Genomic DNA, 27,746 nt, shown 5'->3' with positions numbered 1-27,746 from the left:
AGGTTCTGTGGGTGTCCTATTGTTGCTGTTGCAGCAAAGCCTGGTGGACCAGAAGCCCCAGAGTCTGAGAATCCACTAGGTGTTTCTGAATTAATTGAGGTACCTGCTGAAGAATGTAATAACAACATTAAACGTGCTCAAACTTTTCTGGAAGTCTTTAGGAGTAGAATGCAGTAGTATCTAGAACTGAGGAGTTCTTGCATTAATACCAATTTTTAGGAACCTGATTTTCTAGGGATTCCTGCCAGTAAGTGGAGAAGTTGAGGTCACATGCTTCAGCGTGGATCTCCTTTTTCATCCAGGCCTCTGTTTCTTAAGAAACAGCTATCACATGTGGTGAAACTGAAGTTGTAAAAAAATTATGAAACATAAGGAACAAAAAAAGCTTTAAAATTCTGTCATATCCTTGGTAGGTGTTTTATAGTTGTACCACAGGTAACAAAACAGTGAAGCTGTGAAGTCAGGCACATAGAAGTTACACATTAGGAATTGCCTCCTTCCTTCCTGTGTATATTATGACCCAGTGTTTGATTTTCTTATTCTAAATAACCTGTACCTCATTCCTTGCACAGGGTGGACAGGGCTCAACCAGTATGCAGGTAGTCCTTATTCTGTTTTAATTCTCATTATTTTCTGTGGCCTCATGACTCCATTCAAATACTGCACTGCATTTAGAATGATTAATTTCCTCCTGGACTTTTCTTTGGCACACATGACTGTGGTCTTGAGCACTTGGCAAACAGTTACTTTGCTTCCAAAAGACCTGTAGGAAGTGTAGAGGTGACTTTAATCCATATTTAGATTGAGAAGCTGAGGCATAAAGGAATTAAGTCCACTGAGTTTACTAATTTTGATTGCCAAATCTGAGGAAACTGGGAACTCTTTGGGGATGTGTTTGTATTCAGATCATAGTACCTGCCAATTTTGATTGTGCTGGTGAGTGCTTGGCACTTTTGCTAAGCTCTGGGGTTTCTGTTTGGACAGTCTGAGCTGTATACTCAATATGAGGAAAGTTTCATTTTTAAGAGAAGAACAATACATGGGATCTTTGGCATAAGCATGCGTAGAATCCATTCTCTAGAGGAGCACCACCTGCTTTCATGACGAAACCATTTCTCTCAGCGATACCCTGCCTTGCTTACTGCATGCTTTGCACATCTGCTGAAGTTCAAAAGCATGGCCTGGGTTTACCCTGTGCTTTGAATGAGGAAGGGGGCTTGGAAAAATGACATAATTGTGTAACTAACATTATATCAGACCCATATGAACAGGAGAAAATGAAGCAAACCGATCCTTCACAGGTATCCTTAGCTCCAGCAGTGTGTTTGGTTTTGGGGTTGTTGGTTTTTCTGGGAGAGGAGGAAAAGAATTCTCAAGTTTCTAAAAAACTAAGTTAAGATAAATTATATGGCGTGTATCTTCCACTGTCAAAAGGAAAGGTGGGACACTTAAAATAGCTGTATGAGAACAGTCTGTAGCTTGTAAGTACGCTTATCACCCTTTCTGTGAATAAGCTCTAGGGAAAAGTTGCATTTTTGCCCTGGAGGGATGTGACAGACAGCAGGAATTGGTCCTCAAACAAAGGTATAATTCTTTTCAGACTTGACAAGGTCTGGTTTGGATACTGCAGGTTTAAAGTACTTGTAAATTGCTGAAGTTTAAGGTGTAGCACTGGTCATCAAAAATTAAGAGATGTCTGGCCCACATCAGCTTGACTTGCACAAAGGCAAGATGTTTCACACAGGTGCTGAGGGCTGAATATCATACCACCTCCCAGGCACATGTGACCTGAGATAGACATGGCATGGGATGTGGTATGGTCTTAGAATAGACTTGGCAAGAACTGCAACGTCTAAAGAGGTGGAGATAGGCAAGTCATTAGTTCTGCCTTCATCTGGTTCTGGGTAGATTTAGTAGGATGTTCCTCAGGGTTAAAACCTTTGAAGGAAATATCCACATTGCAGCTGTTTCTGCCAACTCCGAGACCTAATATTAGAAGAGTTGGCAAATGCTGTGTGAGCCCTGTCATTGAGCTTCAAGGTATTGTCCTTTCTGTCCTTGGTAAGAGACTCTCTCCATTGTTCTGCCATTACCGCTTGGGCTTAACCTGCAGTTTCTGTCTTTAAAAGCAGACATTAAAGGCAGTGCCAAGTTTATATACTGATGGTAGAGGCAGAGATGAGAAGTGATTTGTGACAGGGATGAACCAATTCCTCTGAAGCACTGAGAGTGCATGACTGCATTTCTGTAATTAAGGTCATCTGATTATGATATGTTTTCAGAAATGTAGTATTTGTCAGCAAAACAGAAGCCTTAAACATGGAGAATTTCTCTAGAAAGTAGTCCATAAGTAGCATTTTTTCTTAATTGTTTGAGCCTCCAGGAAATAATAACAGAAATATGGAGGGGAAGTCAGCTTTGACAATAGATATTCTTGGAAGGAGGCAGGGATGGGTTTTATGAGGCACTAATATCTGTGTGTAAGTTCATCTTCACATAATTATAAAAGCTGAAGTAGCAAAAGGCACTGTGAAATTGCACTTTTGACAGTGGGGGTAGGGAGGGGACACACAGAGATGCACAGGATTTTGGTTTTTTTCCCCTCTTTGCTCTGCTGCAGTGTTTATATTGAGTTTGGCAGCAGTTTCATCGACAGTGCAGTTTTGCTAACCAAGCTAAATGTGCAGCACCAAAGGCAGGAAAATCAAACTGTTCCTGCTGCTAAGTGTGTGTCTCCTTTGTGGCCCATGCAGTTGATTTGACATTGGTGTGTTCTAAGCTCACTGGGAGATGGCTGGAATAAGTAAAACTGCAAATTTTTTCAATCAATCATCTGCTTGCCTGCCTTTTGCTGTTTGACTGTCATGACTTTTCACCCAGGCATGGTGCTGCTTTTATCTTTCTCTTTTTTATCAGGTCCTGAAGTCTCAGGCTTACCTGCCATCAAGAGACCCCTCAGGAAACTTCCTTATGGCAGTCGACCACTGTTTCTCTATCAAGGGTCAAGGCACGGTGATGACAGGGACTATTCTTTCTGGCTCTGTTAGCCTTGGTGACAATGTGGAGATTCCTGCCCTGAAGGTGAGTCTCTCATTTTCACTCCCCCCAGTTTTTTGTGATAGGAGGAGGCACTCAACAAAGACGACAGTGTTCTCTTCCAGTCTGAAGTTATTCAGTTATTTTTAGTGTCTGTCTCTTTGGGGTTTTTTGGTACTCTACTACAAACCACTTTATAGAGAAGAGACTTGGTGATTTTTAAACAAGGCAGCCAGTGAAGTTACCTGCTCAGTTTTAGTTGAATGAAGAGGAGAGAAGACTGACCTAGATTAGCACCTTAGACTTTCAAATTCAGAAAAGCTGGTGGGCATGTTTCCAAGGTGGGATGTGTCCAAGGACTAGACAAGGTTACTTTCATTTGAGGTTACTTTCCTTTGGGATGTGCTGCAGTGAGAAGGCTTGCAAATGAATCTGAGTAGGCAGGCTTCCCAAGATGTCTGGAAGCAAAGGAAATTACAAGAAGAGGGCACTGAAGTGCTTGATGTGCATTCTTTTGTTTGCTGGGGCTTTACTTGTCAGCATGTTCTGAGAGAACTGCTGGGATGCAGTAGGTGGCTTCCTGCTGTTGAGCTTTTTAGAGAGCCTGTAGAAAGTCAAGAGGCCTTTTAGTGACCTTTGAACTGCTTAACTGTTGTTGTTATTTTACACTATAAAATATATTAATCCTTTAAAGGCTGACTTTATGCTTGTACAGGTGAAACCCATTTCACAGATGCTGATTTGGACTGCTCTGACTTTCCCTTTTTTTATTAGTTGCCTAAAATGAGTCAAGACTTGTGGAGCCTTTTGCAGCTGCTACGTAAAGTAGACCCAGACGGTTATACTCTTGAGAGTAGACAGCTTTTGATTGAACAAGCGTGGATGGGACCCTTTTGCTGCTGTCAGCATTCTCTGCAAGTTGTGTTACTGTAAGGGCCTTATTCTTTCATTGAGTGAACATGCTGCTTTCTCATTTTCACCTGTACTTCGTGGGCAAATGAAGTGAGGTATTCTGATTTCCTCTCAAATGTTTTGCTGATAGCTGGTAATTTTTGGTTTGCCTCTTCTGTTTTACCTGTGTCCATCTAGTTTGAATCACCTTGTTTGCAAAAGAATGGTTTGTCATGATATGGACCCCATTATGTCTGCTTTCTTAGTGGTGTTCCCCGCTGCCCATGTTCTCATTTGTAGCATGCAACCATTTCTGGGAGCCAGGCTTTCAGTTCCTGCAGGGATTATGCTTTGCTGGAATTGTAGTTCTGGCTTCAGCCTCTGCTGCTTTTCCTCTGGTCACTATTCCTTTCTCCTGTTGCCTTGCTTGATGTCCTGGGCCTGTTTGCACAAGGTATCAAAGGAGGGACACACAGTCAGGAGTACAAGTCTGATGAGTGCTGAGCAATGGCTTCGGCCCAATGGTGGCTTGTCATAGGCAGGTTGTTTTTGGCATAGCTGTGGCCAAACTTCTTGCTTTGTGCTCTGGGAGATGGGGGTGAGGCAGAGCAGAGCAATTATTTCTTGCAAGGAAAGAATGCGTAACTAGATGATATCTGGAAATGGCTGTTCAGCTCTTCATCTGTAGTCCAAGAATGCTTTTGAGGAATATGTTTAGGAATTAGCCTGCTCTGTGAAAGTCTGTATGAATGGGAAGATGACAAAAATATAGGGGGGAAAATGACAAAGCTTGTATATTGCAAATGAGTGATTTAAAGGATCCTAGGAAAGGCATTAAACAAGACTTTAAAAGGTGCTTCATTCCCAAGTGACTGTAGAGGGCAAATGAAGTGAAAGGCAAGTCAGCAGATAAAGAAGTCATGGGCAGGGAAGCCAGATCACTCAGCTTTACGGCATTAACAATTTCCCTCAGAGTTTTTAGTTACGCTCTGTTAGTGAGTTCATCTTTCCACTGCCTGGTGTGAAATAGATGTGCTCCTACCTCTGAGTGGTAGTACTGGTGGGCAGAGTTTTGCACTTTCTTTTTTGCCACTATCAGTTTGTGAATATTCTTGTTCATGTTGTACAGGTATGGGAAACAAGGCACAGTAAAAGGAAGCAACTTTTGTAACTTTGGGTTGTGTGTTGCACTTACCCCTGCTAGCATCATGCAGAGTTAGCTTAGGATACCTATAAAAGGTCAAACCTTTCTCAGGCCTACAAGGTAGTGGAGGAAGCACACTTCACAACACATTGTGGTTTATGACTCTCTCTGACCCTTCTTTGCCCTGACCCTGTGGTAACTGAGATTGACAGCCGGTGCCCACTGGGCATTTAGGGACATTGCAAACCAGCTGCTTTTTAAATTTGAAGAGCCCTCTCACCAAATGAAGTGGCATCACCTTCCAGTTCTACTAATGGACTTCGACGTCTTTGACCGCTTGAACCTGCACAAAGGAGGGACAGAGCAATTAAAAATAAACAGTGACATTCTCGAACGCCCATGCTTGCTCTGATTGAGGCTGAGAGCACCAACAGCGCATGGATTCCTTTATGCTGTTGCCTATGTAAATTGCCATCTGGGGTTGATTATCCATATAGCAAAAAGAAAGATTATATATATATGTGTTTGGCAAAAAGCTTTGACACAGCAAACAGTTCACTATCCAGTTGAGTTAGTACTGTTTCCTCGCTAGCACTTGAAATCCACCTGGAAGAGCAAGAACCCAGGATTTCTGCAGCAAAAGTGTAGGGTTGGCAGAATTCTGAATAATGATTTGGAATTATTTTGGTGGTGTTTCATTCTCTACAGTCTCCCATTTTGTAAACTGTAACAGCCCATGACGTTTTTACTTCTGCTTCATAAAAGTTCCTGGAGTTTGAATAGTAAGGTGTGGTTTTTTTCAATATAGATTAATTTTTATTTTACTGATAGGTTTGGCAGTAATGACTACAAAATGTTTTAAGTGTGTTTTCTGTAGTCAGTTTAAGTGAGCATGAATGTTGAATTGTGCTGCTACTATGTCTCTTTATAGCGTGCTTTAATTTAAAAAAGGAAAATGGTTGGATTTTTTTCAGTGGGGGAGAAGTATCTTTGTGTTCCTTATCCAGGTGAGCATAGAATCAATCAGGTTGGAAAAGACCTCAAAGATCATCAAGTCCAACCTGTCACCCAAGACCTCATGACTGCTAAACCATGGCACCAAGTGCCATGTCCAGTCCCCTCTTGAGCACCTCCAGGGATGGTGACTCCACTATCTCCTTGGGCGGCACATTCCAATGGCTAACAACTCTCTCTGTGAAGAGCTTTCTCCTCACCTCAAGCCTAAACTTCCCCTGGTGCAGCTTGAGACTGTGTCCTCTTGTTCTGCAGTCACAGTTGCTTAAGAACTGCAGTTATTTAGGAGGCAAAACAGGCAAGAACCAGGAGTTTTGTTCTTATAGTTGGTTGTCTCAAAACAAGCAGACAAAAATTATTCTTTTGTATGAAGTAATACAAAATGTTGCATGGTATGTAGTCTTCCTTCTGCCCAGAGTTTGTTGTTCTGTCTTTGGATTGCGCAGTTGCAAGTAAATTAGAAACGCTGGAAGATTGGGTAAATCAGATGATATGTTAATATTCCTTTAAAGATGTTCTAGGGCACAGAAAATGCTCCAGGTTGGTTAATAAGAATAGCTCTCTCAAGAGTTGTGGAAGATTATAGAAGAGGTCAAGTCTGAATTGAACAAGGAGGCAGAGGTGGATGTACACAGTTAATGGATAGAAATGTGGCCATCCTGGAAGTCTTGACTCAGCATTGCCTTACCTGTGAATAAGTGCAGGTGTATAGCAGCCACAAAGCATGTATGTGACAGCCAAGCACAAAGACTACTGTTGGGGTTTTTTTTAGGCCTTATAAGTACAAGAAACAAATTGAGAGCAAGTTTGGTGCAAGCTGAATGATTGGGGGAGGTTAATAGCTTCATTGGTGCCTATATAGAAGTACACTGCCAATTCATACTGCATTTTATTTGAAGTTCCTGAGTGCCTTGAAGGTTGAGGAGCTGTTAGTGGTAAATGATTACCTTGATGTTTCTCTGTTAGGGGATCCTGTGGGGACTTCTGGTGTGCGCTGAAGCTGAATAATGTATCCAATGTAATATAGTGCAAAGTTAGTTTTTATGTAATAAATCATGTTGACACTCATGTGGACTGACCTTGGGAAGTGTCTCTTTAGATACTGTCAGATTTTTTGGCCTGCTAGGTGTGGTTGAGCTGTTATCACTAGAAGAGGAATATTGATATCTGTTCCAGCCTTCACTGTCCCTGTGGTTTGCAGTTCAATCTCAAAAGTTGCAGACATGTTTATGAAATGCTTCTTTTTATAATTGGAGGGCAGTCATCCAAGTGTTTCAGTGCTCCAATACACTTTCAAGAGGTCACCTGAGACATCAAATATGAAAAAATGTGAGAGACTTGCTTCTGTTTATCTAGTCAGACCTCCTAGTAAATCAGTGTACATTTAGACCAGTCATGGATTCTGTCTTGGCAAGGATCTGTTCGCTGTCAAATTACACTGACTTTCTGAACTTTCAGGAAACATCCTTCTGTAACTGATACTGAGAAGCTTCATGGCATCATATACTTCCTCCATATAAAAAGAGATATTTTTTTTTTCTTGAGCTTCTTTGTTGGCTAGCCAAATTTGCCCTGTGTTTTGGCAAACATTTAAAGTTTTTACAGATCATCCCCTCCAAAAAAGGGGGGAAAAAAGTGCTGATAGAATAACCCAAATAGTATTTGCAAGGCTATTTCCTTCAAACCACTCCTCTAGCTATAAAAATTGTGACAGATTTATCTACTTTTGCCCGTATGACTACTGAAGTCTATACAATGTCCCAACACCTTCCATTAATGAGCTTTGCTCTATAAGTGAAGCACAGACTGATTTCAGAGTATTTAAGGGCTTTGCACAATTACAGTTGCACGGTTATGTCTTGCCAGAGAACCCACTGAACTGGATCACAAAGACACTTGTATGTGGACTTCCATGGTGAAATCTTAAATTTAAGTTTTTACCATTATTGTTTTGAGTTCTTTGGACCTCATTCTATGCCCCTTCCAAATTTTAGGATATCTTGACTGGGTTTTTTTTGCACTGCAGGTAGATACATCCCTTTCTAACTTGTTTGAGTGTTGCTGAATGCTCTTTGTACACCTGGATTTTTTGTGCCCGGTGGTGATAGAAACAGCTTTTAAAATGCTGTGGTGGTTCTGCTGGGGAAGAATTCTACCTTAGCTTGAATGCTTTCTGTTCACTGAAATGCTGTGAAGAAGGGCAGTTGAGAAAATCGGGTTGAGGAAGAAGCGGTTAAACACGACCGATAAAATCACAACAAGGCAGTCTGTAATACCTATTCAAATACACAGGTGATAAAATACAAGAATCTTAAATCCTAAATCAATAAATTAAACATATATGCATGATATTATACACAGGGTTTAATTCAGTACAAGTATAAACTGCTGCTTTAATTGTCTGCCCCTTCTAAAGTACGGGCTGTGTTTTTTTGAGATTTTCTCCTTTCCTAGAAAACATCAGTGGGAATCCTACTGGGTTTGCATCTGCTGTGGCATTTACTTAAAAGCAAAACATGCAGGATTTGGCTTATACTAAAAAGTGCTCTGCTTTCCACTTTTAGGGTGTTATCAGTTGTTTTGGAAGAATTAAACTCCTCAGCACAGTTCTTTGTGGTTAAGTAAAGGATTAGAGATCTGATCCAGTGCCTGTGGAATGAAATTTGGATCTGGCAGTAAAAATTTCCTAAATCTTTTTGGCTCAGTCTCTTGAGAGAGTAAGAATAGCAGATGCTGAGCTCTCTCTGAACATCAGTTTTTGATGTATGGTTTTGTATCTTTATACTGCGTGGTTGTTTTTTGGTTTGTGTTTTAATTGTTTTAGTTCACACTTAAGAAAACCCAGCCAACCAACAGCATGCCCTCAAAAACCAAACCCAGCCCCCCCCCAAAAAAACCCAACAAACCAACTCCATGACCTGGGAGAGCAGAATCTGTTTTAATCTTGTACTAAAATGTAAAAAACCCTAGAATTCTAGGGAACTTCAGACTTGCAAAAGTCTCAGGAGTAAAAATGCTCAGGAAAAGATCAGTATGTTGCTGTTCTTTCACTTCCTGTTACTGAAGTACAGTGGTTTAGTTCATATGATTTGTAATTTTTGACTAAGTATTCTGTAGGCACAGTAAAAAGAAGGAGCAAATCAAAGACCTTTGCGTGTTAAGGTTTGTTTTGTTCAGGACCAGGGATAAGACATAATAAAAATGGAGGTGGAAAAATATCATGGGGTTTTAAATTTTTTTTTTCCTGCGCTTGGTCAGTGTGGAAGGGAAGGAAGCCAGGGGGAGAGCAGCCAACCTGAGCAGTGCTAATCCAAACCATACACTGTATTTTTGGAGCTTGTGTGTCTAATGTGATCTCTGTAGGCAGAGAAGTGGCCTAGCCAGTGCGGGCCAATTAACTCCTGAAATACTAAAATTGATCTGTAGTTTTTCTTGGTGTTTTAGATATATTCTGCACTTCTTGCCAGCTAGAGAGAGTGTTGATACAGATTGACTTCTCATGGCTTAGAAAAATCACCCAAAGCACATAAGCTTCTTCCTGCAGTGGATCCCAAAAGGAAGATTTCTGTATAATTTTTACATTGCTTCTATCCACTTAAACTGTCTTCAAACGACCCTATGGGATCTGGCCTCTGCCTGGAAGTGTAGCACTGCTGGAAACTGTACTGTGCTCCAAGGTAGATTTAAAACCTCTCCTACTGTTTCTGTGGCACTGATTTGCTTGTTCAGGGTTATCTGCAAGACTGGCAGGTTGTGGTTAGCACATGAGATAATTTGAAGTGTGCATTTTGTGCTGTTGGCACACAGATATTTTTTCTTTAATAATTAAAAAGTACAGAGGGCTATTATTGCCTGAGAGCTGGTGCTCTGTTCAGTGGGGTTCAAAGTTAAAAAGAGATGCAGGATCTGTTGAGTAGATGAAAATACTGTGTGAGATGAACATTGTAATATTTTTTTTTTTGATGCAGTGACTGATTTTCTTAGATAAATTGCATTTTTTCTGTACAGATTTCAGTAAATCATTTGTTTCATGACAACTGTTAGAAAAGCTGAAGAAAAGTCTTACAGAAATGCAAGGTGAGAAAGCAACTGAGCTGAAGAGGGACCCAATGGACTGACAGGAAAATTATACAGGTAGAGTTGTTCTAAAGTGAACCTTGGCCCTGGAGTATAACAGTTTCAGTAGTGACTGCATGCACTCTCCCATGCAGGCATTCTCCCCATGAGAGTGCCACATTAGTGTGTGATCCAGGGGAGGTTTAGGCTGGAGGTTAGGAGGAAGTTTTACACAGAGAGAGTGATTGCCCACTGGAATGGGCTGCCCGAGGAGGTGGTGGGGTCGCTGTCGCTGGGGGTGTTCGGGGCGAGGCTTGACAGGATGCTTGGTTGCATGGTTTAGTTGATTAGGTGGTGTTGGATGATAGGTTGGACACGATGATCTTGAAGGTCTCTTCCAACCCGGTCTATTCTATTCTAGACTAGCGCAGGCTACTGGCAGATGTGATTTCTGTGCATAGCCTATGGTGCTCAGTGTTCTGTAGCTCCTTGAGAACTACTCCAGTAGAAAAGAGTACCACAAGTGGAGAAATAGAATATGTTCTTGTATGTTGTATAGGTGAGCAAGTTGGCTTCAGTATGGTGACATACTTAAACAATTCTCTAAGCTTGCAACTCCAAACCAAAGTTGAAAAGCAAACCAAACATCTAGTATGATTACACTCGACATTGAGATTTGTCTCTATTGCTGTAGTTTACCTTATCTGCTTACTCTAGTTTTTTCTCCTACCTGTTTCCATCTTTCTTCATCTCTAGCTTCTTTTGTAGTCTCAAAATGTGCTCTTCAATGTGGCTGAGTTTTTCCATTTATACCATAGATTAGAGAAACATTTATTATTTTCTCCCTTTTTATTCTCAGCTACTGTTGCAATCTTGAGTTACAATACAGTAGTGTGTGCTTCCTTTCCCTTAAGTACACCTTGGCTTTTGAAGTCTCTAGTGCTTCAAACCAGTGTCAGGATCAGATGAGAAAACTTGGGATGGTATTCTTGAACTTTTTTCCTGTGTAGACTGAAGCTGGAGTGGATCTGATGAGAGAAAAAGGACATGACCTGATAAAACATTGTGTGGTGCTATCCTTTCAGTGGCATTTTCGAACAGGAATCAGCAGGTTCTACCTCCTCTAGAGGACATGCTAGCTCTTGTTTTCTCCTGGCTAAGTGTCATGCATTTATAGTTTGAAGAGGAGTTCTGGAGCATATCTCAAGGAGGCACTCTAAGCAGTGCTCCAGTAAGCTGCATATAGGAGGATAAAGATTCTAAGTTTGAGCCCCAACTGGGATGCAACTGAACAGAACCATGCATGTTATCCTTGGACTTACTAGGTAACATGTTTCCTGTTGAACAGTTGCTGCTCCAGTGATCAGGTGTTGTCATCTTGCGACTGGGTACCTAAAGTTCAGGATTATCCAACCTGAATGTTTCTGTGATTCTGTGGTCAGGTCAGAACTAAGGACATTGCTATAGTAATCACAACTTTCATCCAAATGCCTCTTTGTTTAAATTTTATGGTAGCTTTTTTAAGGAAAGGATGGCTGGTTTGTATTTGCATAACCTGTTTCCTTAAGCATTGCTGCTGCCAGGTCATTAACTTTTTTTTTTATTGCTTTTAATTTATCTGGCAGAATTGTTCTCAATCCAGCTCAATTGAAGAGAGACCCACATGCACGTACAAATACTGTTTGAGCAGGAATCTTAGTGGAACGCTTGAACAGTAATGGGAAAGGTAGCCTCCTGTACGGTAAACACTGCATTCCTGCTGTGAATGTAATGTTAGCATGAGCAGGCTTAGTCAGAGCAATGAGTAACTATCATGTTTTAAATATTTAAGTTCAAGTGCTGGAGGCTTTGGCAAAATTTCAGTAACTGGAATAAAGGAGAGGTAACGAGGCTGGGGAGAGGCCTTGAGCACAAGCCCTATGAGGAGAGGCTGAGGGAGCTGGGATTGTTTAGCCTGGAGAAGAGGAGGCTCAGGGGAGACCTTCTTGCTGTCTAGACCTACCTGAAGGGTGGTTGTAGCAAGGTGGGGGTTGGTCTCTTCTCTCAAGCAACCAGCACCAGAACGAGGGGACACAGTGTCAGGCTGTGCCAGGGGAAGTTTAGGCTGGAGGTGAGGAGAAAGTTCTTCACAGAGAGAGTTGTTAGCTGTTGGAATGTGCTGCCCAGGGAGGTGGTGGAGTCCCCATCCCTGGAGGTGTTCAAGAGGGGACTGGATGTGGCACTTGGTGCCATGGTTTAGTGGTGACAGGTTGGACCTGATGATCTTTGAGGTCTCTTCCAACCTTGGTGGTTCTGTGAATGTCACTTTTTGTTCCTCCTTGTGGACGATTTTAAGAAGCAGACCAATTCAGCAAGTGCTGCATTAACTAACCACAGTCTGTGGTAAAAAAAGGATCTGGCAAAAAAGGGATCTGAATATTGAAAACATTAGTTAACCAAGACTACTGAAGATAAGATTTCTAAGTTTGACCAAAAGACAGAAGAAAATGTACCAGTGCATAAGTGCCCAGGAAAATCTGTAATTAGCCTATTACAAGAGTGCTTTCTTGAAGTACTATTGTAACACCGTCGCAAGTCCTCTGGGTTTTGTGCCTTGTACTCTATGTTCCTGAGGTGACCCCATTTAGAAAACTCTAAATCTTATTCTTTGTTACTACTGTGAAAAGTACATGAGAATTGACTTTGCTTTTTAAATGTTTGGTCAACTCATCACCTGAATCTGTTGTCATACACTGTGACAATAACATGTATTGTTGAAATGGAATGTGAGCTACATCTCTTCAATGGTGTATTCCTGTAACTTTATATTCTAATATCTGGTGGAGTTTGAAATGAAAGAAAAAGTAATACCAGAGAGAGCCAATATTTACAGTATCAGCTGGAATAATATAATTATGTAAGCTGCCCAGATAGTACTGTGATGAACATGATATGAATGCCCAGATAGAGATTTTTCATTTGCTACTGTCTGAAATGAAAACTACAAACTCCCAGGCTCATCATGGTTGTAAAGATTAGCTTGAAAGCATATGCCATAAAATGTAGTTGGTTTCTCTTCCTTTCTCCTCTAATGAATACATATTCAAGAATAAGCATTTCACACTGTAGAAATCACAAGGAAAGGTCGAATAACCTTTTTCTTCTTGCAGTAAGTACTAGCGGATTAGTCAAAAGTTCTAAGATACATTTGTAGTCAGAGACTTTTGTAGTACAAAAGGTTCAACATGTTTTTAAGTCTTTGCTCTTACTTGTCCTTGCTTTGTTTTTTTGTCTTCACTTTCACTCTCTGTTCATTCAGGTTGTTGAACTTCATGTTTAAATCCACTATCCAGATAAGTGCAAACAGTAGATGTTTTCTCGGAGGTCACAGGCTCTCTCCCCATTTTTAGAACCTATGGGGATTGAAAACCCTTTGCAAACTTCAGATTGACTGTTAGGATTAGAGATAATAAAGGTAATGTTTAGGAAAGAAAATAGTTTAATTAAAACAGAGAAATGTGGGTGTGAAGGTAACGGTGCCATTCATGTTTCTTCATTTACATTTTTGGAACTTCAGAGGCTTTGTAGTTTTTACATTAAGTCTTCCTGTTTTATTTTGGATTAGTAAAAGCAAAAGCACAATATTTCTGGTTTGGTGCTGGTTATTTTCTTGTGTTTGGTTTTTGTTTGTTTTCTTTTTTAAGTTCTTCTCTGAGAGTGGCATGAAGTTAGTAGTGGCAAGATATTTTGAAGATCTATACACTGAAAGAGAGAAGGGCAAAGAAATTTCTACATCAGACTTAAATGGGGTGGGGGTAGAAATAAATTAACATTTGGGCATAGTTTTGTGGTTATGGTGTGACTCCTAAGAAAGGCTTAGGCCATCTGACATTACATTACAAACAGTTGTAAAAACATACCATTAGGTATCCACAATGTGTAGTGGGCTGAGTTAATGTTGTTTTGAATTCATAATACTAAAGCTTTTCTGGCACAGTGAATGTAACTCTACAGATAAAATACTGCATTATTGCTTTTTGTTTTACCTCGCTTTGTTGTCCCTGATGGATAAGGTCCTGTTGGATCGGCTCAGAAGTGAAACTTTCATTCTACCTTTCATTCGTTCAGTGTCATCTAACTATGCTGACACCAGCCAGGGCTTTTTACTTGAGTCAGGATGTAGATAGACTTTGACAGAGAGAATAAATTGTTGTGATTAAAATGTTGATAATTGTGTAACGTGCTTTATAATCTGCATGCTTGATTTCTTGCTATGTTCCTGCATACAGGAAACAAAACTAGCAGATGGTTAGATCTGTGTTTAAATGTGATTATGTTTTTAAGTTTTCTTTAGTGCATCCCTAAATCTCAAATTGTGTGGTGATGATTTTCTGTGATGTGAACTTTTGCGTAGCTGTAGTTCTGAACTCATACCTCTATTGGTGCATGACCACATAGAAAAGCGCTTATATCTTCCTCATGTTTCATGTACTATTAAAATTTCTTGGGAATCTTTGTTCAGAATTTGAACTCATGTGGGCTGGTTTGTTTTGTGTGTCTTTTTGGGTTGGCTTTTTTGGGGATTGGTGCTTTTTTGATCGGTGTGGGGGGGTGTTTTTGTATTCCTCCCCCTACCCACACTGTTTCTGAAAGCAATACCTTCTATAATGGATTCCTGAGCTTCAGTCTCAGCTCTGGAGGGGACATTATAAACATTTAATAGCTTTAAAAGAAGTTTCTTGGAAACTAGAGTACCTGTGCTATGTGCTCTAAGTGAAACTGGTGGGTTTTTTTATATTTTCATTTGAGAAAAGTTGTGGGTTTTTTTTTTTCCTACAAAGATATTGAGGATGAGCTTTTTTCAAGCCTTTGTGATAAAGTGAGCTTTAGAATCTGCTTCAGGTTCTGTTTAATCTTGGCTTTAACACAGTTAAAACTTCAAGTTTTAAATCCCCTCACAAAAATGATCCCATCTGTTGTTTTTAGCTGTGTTTAAGTCAAATATGAAGACTTCAGTAGGTTGATACAGAAGCTATGAATGGGAAGTTAAAACAAAAATCTCTCTTCTATGTAGCCGTTGTAACGAGGGATTTGATTTGAGAGGCTGACTGTGTCTCCTACACTGATAATGTGAGAAAAGTACTTTCCAGAGTGCATATGAAGTCTTGAAAGTAGAATGTGTTGGGTTGCTTATTTCTTGTTTTCTTGGTGGGGAGTGGGAGGCTGTTAATTTTTCTAATCCAGATGCAGAAAGTTAGTCACAAAGGAAAACAGATGATCAGAGTTGCTGATAATCCCAGCTGCCACTCAATCTGGAGACAGGATGAGAGCTCCGTGCTCCTGTAAATCAGATTAGTTTTATTTAAGGATGGATTTAGTTGTTTAGCTGCGAAAAAAAAATGGCCAATGAAATACTGCAACTCTGGTTTTGGGTATAAGACTTTCCCCTGCGATGTTTAAAGAGCAGATTAGATGCATTCTGCATATGCATTTTTTTTTTGTGTGTGTGTAAATTCTATCTAATTTGAGTTTGTAGTGCCCTGATAATGATTGGAATTCTACAATAACAAAAAATAAATCAGAGCTGGAACAGGCTAATATCAAGGCTTTTGAACCTTCAGAGTAATTTAGTTTAAAATCCTGTTTTTCTTCATAAATGTCTTTAGTTTCTGTGAAACAGGCATCTTAGTGAAAATAGGAGAAGCTGAAACTGGCACAAGCAGGTGTTAAGCAAATGTCTCCAAAGAGCTCTCACAAGGACTGTGTTATAGATCCTCAATTCTGTTTGGTAGTCTGCTCAGAATGTCACTTCTCAGATTTGGACTTAGTTGCTGGGTGAGTCTGAGATGTAAACATCCAGATGTGTATTCGTTGCTTAAATCTGAGTCCAGCCAGTCTTCCAAGTAAGGTTAGTTTACCCCTTGTGCACCCCAGACTCGCTCACGTGTACCTTCTTCTCAGATGGCATCTTCTTGTTTCAGGATTATTTTAACTGAAAAAAAAAATACTAGACTGCACACTTGGGGAGTTGCACCTTTTGAACTACGCTGACAAAAGGGCGGAGGGCTTAAGTGTTCCAAAGGCATGAATGCTTTTAGCCCCATCAATTATTTTTTAATATTAAAAGTCAGCAGATGGAGCCAAAGCCTTGTAGAAACATTACTTGTGCTGAATGTGTATTAAACTACAAAGCCCACTCAATTTAACTAATGTTTCTACCGAAATTTATAACAGCAAAGCTATTTATTTGCTGCTAAACTCCTTACTAACATAATTTTTTCATTCCCTTGTGTGTGTGATGAGCGAGAGCTCATACTTTTGTATATTGGGGAGTTTAACAGGATTAAAAAGAGTAAGTTTGAGTGGGAACCTGATGTGCTTTGTAGATTTACTTCTGCAGAAGGTTTTCTGCAGCATTGTTCACCGCTTCGTGAGGCGGGGGGAAAAAAAAGTTGTATTTTGTCAGTATTTCTACTTCTTCTGTGAGCACAGTAATTGGAATCCACTGTTGAGGGTTGGATTGGAATTCATTACAACCTCATTTTCATTATTGCATAGTTGGTAAGGTACTGGGGTTTCATGTTTTTCTTCCGAAGCAACTGAAATAAGCTTTTGCCTCAGATAACGTGTTGGACTTGATATTCTAATACACTAACCCTTTGCTTTTGTTAAACACTAACATCCTTTTGGGATTTCAAATAATATCTTTAGGAAAATAAGGGGTTGGAGTGTTTTCCAAGCAGTGTGCAATTTATCCCTCTTTAATAAAACAAGAAAACCAAAGGCAATAAGTGGTACCTGCATTTTGCAGGAAAACTGAGGGGAAAAAGTTGCCATATTTATAAAATAAAATACGATATCCAAAGGGGATGCAAGAAACGATGGTGCTGACTGAACAGAGAATATTCCAGTGGTGCAGCATTGTTCTGCCTTTTAGTCAAGAAAGAAATATGAAAACTGAGTGGTTAGTGGCAGCCATTTTGTCTAACTATTTAACTTCATTAAAAAAAAACACCTAACTAAATCCTCTGAAGGTTTATGGAATGTACATATGTTGCATATTGAACATGCAGTAAGTGGCATATAAGTGGCCATATAAAAAGCTTAGTTATTGCCTGCATATATATTTTTTTTCTTAGTTTTGTTTTACTGATTCTTGAAGCTTAGGTCTCCTTAGTTTGGAGCATGCATCTGCTTCAAGTGCCTTTGGAAATTCGGCTTGCTGGCCAGGTTCAGAGCTTTTCATATTTTTTTGGTTTATCTCTGGCCACATCTGTGTTTAAATTATCGTTCCCCCCACTCCTGTTGAAAGTCGGCGATACAAAACCAGCGTCAAGCAGTTGTAGCAGCTCACTGACCGTGTCCTCTGATCAGCATTGGTTGTAAGTAGCAACTTTCTAACATCAACTTTTTTTTTTTTAATTACATGATAACCTTTTACCTTCAGATTTGGGGTGGTTTTTTTTTACGCACTTTTCTTCCTAAATAAAGGTACCCAGTCTATTCCAAATACACACACATGTATTAATGTTTACATATACACATGTATGTGTATATAGACACACACATGCATATAATAAATTTTTTGTAATTATTTTTCCCCCCAAACTCTTTGGATTGGGTGAAAAGACCTTCATGAAATAAATGCCTGAATTATATTTTCATCCAGTCTCCTAAAATTGCAAATAACCAAATCTCACAGACTGACTGTGAATGAGTGTCTTTCACTGTGGAATAAGATCATCATACTCTCTTTAACGTAGGACAACACGGTGCTTTTGGCTATGTTTAAGAGACTTCTGGATATACAGTCCAAGTTCAGTATAGATTTGCATTGAGATAAATGCTGGTATCCTCTGCACAACATTGCCCTTAATGATAAGAGCAAATGCTGTTTTGGCTTTTGAGACGAGGCTGTTCTGACTAATGAGGAACAGTTGGTAGATGTGGTGGCTGGTGCAGTGGGGTCTCCTTAGCAGAAGCACTGTGCAAAAAGCAGCAGTAACTTCCTAGTGTTAGTGGTGCATGTTTTCAGTTGCAAGTTTCTTGCCTTTTGTCTCCCTTTAAAATGCTCTTCTGATGCTAGCTGTATCTCTAATTCTTCAGAGGAATGGAAGCTGTGAGAGCTGGTGACTACAGTAGAAAATGTGTAGTCTGGGGAAGTCTGGTCATGAAGAAGTACATCTTAAAAAAACAACACCAACAGTCTGATCAAATAGAATTAACCAGGTTGGAAGAGACCTTTGAGATCGAGTCCAACCTATCATCCAACACCATCTAATCAACTGAACCATGGTACCAAGCACCCCATCAAGTCTTCTCCTAAACACCTCCAGGGACGGTGACTCCACCACCTCCCTGGGCAGCCCATTCCAATGGCCAATCCCTCTTTCTATGAAGAACTTCTTCCTAACATCCAGCCTCAACGTCCCCTGGTGCCACTTGAGACTGTGACCTCTTGTTCTGGTGCTGGTTGCCTGGGAGAAGAAACCAAACCCCACCTCATGGCTCTGTTAAAATTATAATGGCAAAAATCCTCCAACCAACCAACAAACACAGAACCCCCACCCAAAACCAACCAACCAAAAAATGCTTCCCCCTTTCCCCCCCAAAAAAGCCCAAACCCCCGAAAAACCCAAACCAAAAAAGCCCAAACCCAAAGCCCCCAACCCCCTCCCCCAACAACAAAAATTAAACCAAAAGAACCCTCAAAATACCCTAAATACAGTGAATAAGGAAAAATGTTTGCATTGGTGGATAGGCTCGATAAGCTTCCTTTGGACTGGATCCAGTCATCTCAAAGAGTTTCTTGTGGCCTGCACACTTTAGATTACATGTAATTTCAACCCTAATTTAAAAAGAAAAAGGTTCTAGCTTTTCAAGACTGAAGGAGTGACAGTTGCAGTTTTCCAGTCCTGACTGCAGATAGAGCAGAGACATATGAAATCTTCTTCCAGTTAATTTGGAAGCCTAACTGTAGTATTTTGAAATGTCATTGGCCACGAAGGTGGTGTCAGCAGGTGTGACTGGGCAGCCTCATTTGTGAGACCCTAAGGACAGGATGTGAAAGACTGCATCAGGAAAGACATCTAGCAGGAGATATACACAGGTAGGAGAAGAGAGAAATGCAAGAAAAGCTGTTTTTGGTGTGCTGCAGTACTGCAGCAAGTATTCAGATTGTTCTTGAAATACCTTTATACAACAACCCAAACAGTCTACTCTTCTTTTGTAGGCTTCAGGTTGCCCTCCTTTTACCATGTTTCTGTTGTTAATGGTCTGCTGTCAGGTGTTTCTCTTACCCATCCATGTTGCAACCTCAGAAAGCCCATTTCTAAGGTCCTTTCATGGACCACATTTAGCTTCCATTTAAAAGACCCATTGCTACCAAATCTGGCCAGAAAACTCCTGAGGATGAATGAGGTGTTAGGGAGCAGACTTCTCTTTATTTCAGTGCTGGACACATAGGGGATTGATGCACCTAAGTGTCCCAAAGCCAGTCATATTCAGAGAAGATATGCTTGCATCTCATACATAATCATCATTTTTCTAAGGAGTGATTAGCATACTCATATTATTTGATTAATTTCTTTACATATGTAAATGTCCTGCACGCATGCTCGTTATGTGCTGTGGAGGTCCCCGGTGGTGGTTGTATGATTCCTTCTACTTTTCTTCGAGAGGTTTGTGGCTCCAGGTCCAAGTCTCTTGGATGACAGAGATGTGTTGGAATGTCTAAGGTCGATGGAGAACCTAAACCAACAAACTTATGCAAAGATGAGAGTACCTTTTCCAAGTGGACCATTGTGATAGGTAAACTTAGTCATGCAGGCCCTATAAAACAAAATTCTATACCACTTAGTTATTTTTGTAAGTAACATTTAGTGGCAGGGCCATGTTCCTGGAGGGCCCACTGCGAGCAGATGTCAGCATGTTAGTTGCTTTCTCCTTTTTACATGGGCCATAAATCTAAAGCTCCTTGAATAGCCTCTCTTGCTAATTTGAAAGCAGCCTATTTTATTTTCTTGCCAATTGAAATTTCATATAGAAGTGGGATTTGATATTTTAGTTAGACTCTCCCATTTGTGGACTTCATCAGGCTTTTATTTCATGTCCTCCCTGGGGAGATGTAATTTTAACACTCCTGAGCTCTCTCTGCTGCTTTATCTTGGAAACAAATTCCGGTAGAGTTTGTACATCGCTTCAGTCAGAACTGTAAGTTGTTGTTATGGCTTTAATAGTATTATTGATACAGATTCCTGTACATTTTGGGTTTTGTTTTAAAGTTATTTTTAATTTCTTTTTTTTCTAAGCACTGAACTGGCAGCAGTTGCAGCTTCTTCCCTGCTAAAGGATTTTTACTTTGTTCATCCAGGGTGAGGTGTGCTTCCAGCAGTCAAAAGCAGCCCTGTTCCATGATAATTGCTGAAGCAACACTAAAGAAACGAAAATTTATGCAGCTTTAATACAGAATTTGCAGGCTGTGTTGTCTGAGTAAAGACCTTTGCCTAATTGACTGCAAAACAAATGTCAAAATTTACACCCCCATGCTACTCAATACTTGTGTCATGCCAAACAAAACATGCAACGAACAAATCACAAAAGACTGCAAGCATCACATAGGAAATAGAGACAATCAGAGTGGGATACAGGAAAAATAAAAACACAAGAAGAGATGAGGACAGTTCAGGGGCTGTGCCTCTCCTCCCTCCTCACAAGACAGTTATTACCCTCCCTGTAAGAACCACACATTTAGCACACGTAGCTGGCATTATTATCATTATCATTTATTGGCATCATCACAAAGATGTGTCACTGATTCTGTTGGGTGCTACCCAGGGATTGTTAACTCGAGCTCATTTATCATCGCTAACATATTTCAGTCCAAAATTAACATCTTCACCTTATTAACGCTTTTCACATTATTTACAGTTCACATAATGAACATATTACAGTGTTCAATTAAGTTGTTTTCACATTACTGGGTCCCTCCCAGATTTTTGTTGAAACTGTTCAATCATACCCATAATTTCATGGAGTGAAATCCTCTGTTGCATCTCAATGATAAGGAAATTGTTCCTACCTGTAAATATTAGCAGTTGCAGTAGCAACATTGGACTCTCTTTTCCAAAGCAAAGACATTTTTATTTCATATCCTGTCTGTGAAGGCAAATTTATGTATTTCCAATTGACAGGATCAGCTCAGAGGACACAGATACCAAGTTTAAAAAAATAAAAAGATAAGTTTATATATATATTATAAAACCAAAAACAAAACAGCAGAGCAAGCAAGGATAACATACATCAAGGTAATGCACCCAATCATTGCTGCGTACAGTTAGCTATGGTGGTTAAGAGAGATCACCCATATTAAATGCAAGGAAGAACACAGGTACAGTCTTAGCACAACAGCAAAGGAGAAAAACAAGAGTTGCAATGTGGACAACAACAATTACCAATGCCATAGTAATATTCAACATATATTCCAAAACCAAATGGGGACTTTAACCCTTCTTATGCAGGAATTAAACCAAGCCTGCGCAGCTTTTGCTGCAACTGACAGTCAGGCATCCATAACTGAAAAGGAATGCCTTGTACTCACAAGTCAGTGGTCTTTGCTCTGAGGCTTATTGTTCTGGGGATCAGGGTCCTCACTGAGACTTCTTGGTGCTGGCTGGACTTGGTCTGCAATTCCAGGGTCTGATGAGGCTCAAAAGCATTGTCCTGTCTGGTTTGCCAAAAATTGTCACTGAATATGGTGAGAAAACTCCCTAAGACAAATGAAGTGTTAGGGAGGAGGCATCTCTTTATTCCACTGTGGGACACACAAGGCATCACTGCACCTAAGTGTCCCAAAGCCAGTAAAATTTGGAGACTTATCTGGTTGTCTCATATATAACTGTAATTTTCCTAAAATGTGGTTAGTATCTTCATATTAGTGAATGGATTTCATTACCTATCAAGTCTCCTGCATGCATGCTCATTATAAACTGTCTGGGTCTCCTGGTGGTTGTTTGGGGGTGTACCTCCTCTTCCTCCCTATGGCCTGTAGGGGAACTCCTTTGCATATCCTCTCTAGGCAGTCTGATGTGGTTGACAAGACCACAAGCTGCAGAGCTTGCTCCTCTTCTTCTTTCTCAAGGCCACAGTTACAATTTCTTATTGTTTACACAGTTAATGATTCATAGTTTACACAGTAGATGTAATCTATGAAGATTACCTATTCCTAAATTAGTACAGTTTAAGAAAGATGGTGAGTTACTTGAATGTGTCCAGAGAAGGGCAACAAGGCTGGTGAGGGGTTCGGAGCACAAGCCCTGTGAGGAATCGCTGAGGGAGCTGGGATTATTTAGCCTGGAGATACAGAAGGCTCAGGGGAGACCTTACTGCCATTTGCAACTACCTGAAGGATGGTTGTAGCCAGGTGGAGGCTGGTCTCTTCTCCCAGGCAGCTTGTGACAGAACAAGAGGACCCAATCTCCAGTTGCACCAGGGGACGTTTAGGCTGGATGTTAGGAAGAAATTCTTCCCAGAAAGAGAGATTGGCCATTGGAATGTGCTGCCCAGGGAAGTGATGGAGTCACCATCACTTGAGGTGTTTAAAAAGAGACTGGATGAGGCACTTAGTGCCATGGTTTAGTTGATAGGTGGTGTTGGATGATAGGATGGACTTGATGATATCAAAGGTCTTTTCCAACCTGGTTAATTGCCTTCTGTGCAGTATCACTATAAAGGATTTTGAAATGGACAGCTATTTCCCATCTCTTTCTCCTGACTCATGTCTGTTTCCTTATCATTGGTGCATTAAATCCCAGTGCAGATTTTCCTTATTAGTTTTTAAAGTTTTCTGATTAATTAATCCTAAACCAATTAAAAGAATGCTGCCCAAATAAGGCAAAAATGTGTTTACCCTTACCGGTTTTAGTAAGCACTGTTAGCCAAAAGAATCCTGTCGAGGGTTCACTGTGTGACGCTGGTAGTTGCACATCTCTGCACCATGGGCTTTTTCTCCTCTGAGCTGCAGCATGTTTCCCATGTTTGTGTTACACTTGTCCGTGTTACTTGATCCTGGAGGGTGAAGTGGTTTATTTCAAACAGGGGAAATTTGCGCAAGTACTCAGAAATATTGTGATATGTCAATGATAGTTTTATATGGATCTTGATGGAAGCTTAAAAAAATCATGTGTCAGTAGGACTGCCACTAAAAGAGCAGGTTATGTGTGAAATGTAGAAATATTTATTCACCTGATTGCAGCTGAAAAGTTTAGGCAAATAGAAAATGTGTTTAGAAGGTAGTAATTTGGAGTTCTGGCATTCGAATACAGCTTCTAGCTGTCATTGTCAGAATATACTGGGTCTGCTTGCAGCACGTATCAAGAATTATTTCTTTTATAATCCAACCTCAGTTGTTTTTTTTCAAAGTGTACAACTTTTCCATAGCAAGTTAAATCCTTGAGAGACAAAGAAGTCACAACTCTACATCTATTGTAAGTGCTTGTTGTATCAGAGGTGAGGGACCCTATTCATGAGTTAATCAAAAAGACCTATGCAAACAAGCAAGAGGATTTTTTGCCTCAGTCACTCACTACAGTTACAGAGCCTGACATTGTTAGGTGAACCTTAGTGATCTCATAGGCTACTGCATACTCTTGTGCAGCAGACCCCTCTTAATAAAAATGTGGGGCACTGGATGCACAAATTCATAGCAGCTGTCACAGCTGGGCTGTGGTGAAGTTTGGTCAAGACCCTTTGAACTTTTTATTTCATACTAATCCCATTTAGTGTGATCAATATATGGACCTCCACCCCCTAGGCCTGTTAATTAGGTGTCAAGTGTTGGGTTGGCTGGTGTCAGGCTGTAAAATACAAACACAGAGGAGACTATCAGTAGGGAAGTGAAGTGTTTATTGTTGAAATGTGTAAGAGCCATCGGTTCTGAAAAGTTGCCTTCTCAATCAGAGATGTCCTTAGGGATCTTGTGGGTCTTGTTTCTCTCAGTGAGGTAAATGTGTAGTTAAATAAGCATTTTGCCAAAAATATTGGTGCAGTTGAGGGCTGTAGAATAATGTAAAAGATTCAACTGTAGTAATAATTTTGTACTGGAATAGTTTTTTGCTTACCTGTAACTTCCCATCCTTGATCTCCCCCAACCCACCTCCTTACCTTGTTAATGCTTAATAACTGCTCTGGTAACTATTTGCATTGGGTTGTTTAAAATGGGAGTCCTTTCTTGGTTTTGTGTATCTATACCTAAAATGAAGCTGCTCCTAAGATTTTACCAGAGTTTGTTTTAACTTGTGCTTTGTAGCATTCAGGGAATAGGATAATTTAGCTCTTCATTTCCCCACCTCAAAGCATCTCAGGAGGTGTGGTGTTTTGGTTTTTTTTTTTAACTCCCCCATCTTGAGTTCTTTATCCTTCAGGAAAGGGTAAATATGTACAATGATATTTCAGCTTTCATACCTTTTTGGGTTTCTTTATTTCAGTCTTGCAGTGACAGAAAGGACTGGGGAGTTTTGAGTAGTTTGTTTCATCTCCTTTGAAGAAAACCTTAAATTTATAATCCCAGATCAGACCTTTCCTATAACTCATGCAACTCATCCTGTTAACTGTTTTAATATATGGCACCACTATTTCATTAAACAACATCCAGGAATAATTAGTTCAGCAACGATGCCTTGGAACAAAAGCCCTTGATTTCGTTTAACTTTATAAGTTGAACTCTTTTGATCTGCAAGAACACATCTGGGGCCTTTAAGAAAGCAGAAAGAAAAATATTAAAAGTTTAGTAAAGCCATTGGTGAAGGTTTCAAAGCACAGTAACCCTTTGGTACCAGCATGTAAGCTCAGAGGCAAAAAAAGTGTGAATTTCATTTTTAATAAGAGATCACATGGTAGCCATATATAGTAAATACTGCTTTTGCTACCTGATGACTGTTACATTTTGGCTTTATTTCCAGTTTTGTAAGATGCAGTCTCTTCATTCTTCCCTCAGATGCATGTGAATGGATTAATCAGAATCACTACAGTAAACATGACACCTTTATTTTTTTACTTGGTATTTTTGGTTTTGCTATATCAAGCTTTGCACTACACTGGCTTTGTTCCTTCAGTAGCATAGTAGCATTTGCAGAAGATGTAAATTTATTTGTCTAACCTTAATCACTCTTACTGGCTAGTGTTAGAAATTGCTTGCTAGCTGAACTCCTTGTCACTGAAAAAAACCCTGCCTTAAGGAAAAGCTATAAAGGTTTCTGGATAACAATTTTATTTCATAAATCAAAAAGCATTGCAAAAAAAAAAATACTTGTCTGATAGTAATTCCTTTTTCTCCTCTCATAGCAGAGGTAACCTTTGTTTTGATTGTAATTAGTGCAAAGAATTCACTAGGAGTAGTACCATATAATTTGATTTGTACTGATGTGTGTACTTGTGTTTGCATGCCGCATTGCAATGGAGAGAGTGCTGTTGTGTTTGTAGTCTCAATATTTCATAAAAGTGTACAAATCATCACAATTAATGCTAATGTTTGCTACAGCTAATGAAGTCTACCAAATCTCTCAGTAATTATTCATCACCTTTGTTTCATTTTGTATAAATCACGGCTTCTATTAATGAGCTTACTTCGGAGAAGGGACAGGAGAATTTTGTTCATGAGAAAGAAATGAGCAAATGAACTTGGTTCTTATTTTTCCCCTCAACTTGTCAAAATAGAAGTGAAGAGAGTCAAAAATATTGTTTTTCATTACAGGTTTTGTTTTTAAATGCAGCTTTATGTTCACTCTGTGTTTGTTTACCTTAGTGAGCCTTTAACTCCAAGGTTGTGACCCAATAATGACCTCCCCTTTCCACTCTCAATTGCTTTTGACCTACTCCATTAAGTAAAAAGAAATAACCTAACAGAAGGGTAACCAGATCACTGCTACCACACCAAGGAAGCAGGCAGGCTTTGGGATGCTCTTCTTTAATCTCTCTATCCACAGAACCTTCATTTTAATTTGCAAAATTGAACCCAGATCGAGAGCAGTAAAGCCTGAATACGGTAAATATTCATGCCTCAGTGATCTAGAGTGGCTCCATTACATTTCAGAGATTGGGAGAATTACCTTTTGGATTATGTATATTCATGGGCTGATTTTTATTTGAGATATAATATTACTTACATTGGGCTACATGTCACACATTCTACCAAAACCAGCCTCCTCACAAAGCTCCAAATGTTCCTTACACGTAAAAGTTTTGCTTCTTTACCCTATAGTTTCCTCCCTTTTATGCTTTAGAAAGACTGGTAGTAAACAACTTTCTTACAAAGAAGAAGAAAAAGAAATCCCTCTAGAAGTTCTTCTATAAAACCTTCTACCCTGTATTTACTGTGATATATTCTCTTGCATGTGACTTTGAAGCCTTCAGATAAAAGTATTATTATTGTTCTAAACCTAAATCTATGTGGAAAAAAGAGTTCAGTTCATTCTGTTGGAAGAAAATTTCAGAGAGCCTTCCTTTTAAACCTCTCGATTTGCATTGGGTTTGGCTTCTTTTTGGTATTTTTATTGTCTTTGAAAAATGTTTCATTGAAATTTTTGTGATAAGTTGCACAAATTTTAATTGGTATGTAAATGTTAAGCTTATTCTCTGTTGCAGTTTTACTGTGGGTCGGACATTCTCTGCCTAGATACTTGCTGGCTACACTCACTGGCGTTTTATGGTACTTTTAAAATGTGTACTTTGTCACCTGCAGAGGTAGATGGCATGAGCAGCACCACTTAATTTCGAGGGTGTTTGAGATATTAGTCGTTTGGAGATCAAGGGGGCCTGGATTCTGCTTTCCTTCCGCACATCCCTACCTGCAGCTCCAAGCATTCAACGTGTAAGGCTGTAGCACTGTTTTGGCCAAGGGGTTAAAAAGGGATGTGGTCCTGCCCTGTGGGAATGGATTCATCCAAATCTGGAAGAGGCAATGTAAAGAGAAAATAGGTGTGGTGAGGCTTGGTGTTCTCGTTGTTCCCCTTGTGCATCCTAGGAAGAATAGAAGGTGGATGGAAACCAAAGAGCCTATTAAGAACATATAATTGCTAGGGTGTACTGCAAGGGCAAATCATGCTTGACCAGTCTGCCTTCTGTGGTAGACAGGAAGAGTCATGATTTCAGTAAGTCTTGAGTAACATCTCATGATGTTCTCATGGGGAAGCCGGGGAGGTTTGGGTTGAATTGGGGGAGTTTGGTGGAAGTAGAAAATTGGCCAGAGTTGTTAAGACTATTGCAAGCTTTGCTGTGAATCAAGAGAATTGCTATGAAATTATAAATACTGTAGGGAAAAAAAACACAATCAGACTTTTGCTTTTAAAACCTGGATATGGGGGTTTTCTGGAGGATATGGGGGTTTTCTGGATAATTTGGGTTGTAACAAATTATACAGTTGAGTTTCTGATCTGCAGTGAGGCATAATGCCACATTATATTACAAGGGTGACAAGATTGCTGAAGTTTACCAAATCAATGCTCCAGTAAGATAGCATAGATGCAATGCAGTGTGAATTTGGTGGTTTATAATAAATAATGAATTCTGGGCAGTTCAGTCATGAGAAGAAAATAGAGGATAGTTTTCTTATTCAGTGAGCATTGTCCAGCCT

The 27,746-nt window shown here is 39.9% G+C and overlaps 1 protein-coding gene across 1 annotated transcript in view; it reads left to right on the top strand.

The window, feature by feature from the left end:
* Positions 1-27,746, top strand: part of EEFSEC (eukaryotic elongation factor, selenocysteine-tRNA specific) — a 130,520-nt gene that overhangs the window by 38,853 nt on the left and 63,921 nt on the right. Inside the window, exons 3-4 of the mRNA XM_054162704.1 lie at positions 3-99; positions 2,917-3,081. Coding sequence (XP_054018679.1) covers positions 3-99; positions 2,917-3,081 — 262 coding nt within the window. The remainder of the gene's footprint in view (positions 1-2; positions 100-2,916; positions 3,082-27,746) is intronic.

Source organism: Dryobates pubescens, chromosome 1, assembly GCF_014839835.1.
Source record: "Dryobates pubescens isolate bDryPub1 chromosome 1, bDryPub1.pri, whole genome shotgun sequence".
Lineage (NCBI taxonomy): Eukaryota > Metazoa > Chordata > Aves > Piciformes > Picidae > Dryobates > Dryobates pubescens.
This window is presented reverse-complemented; position numbering and strand designations above follow the sequence as displayed.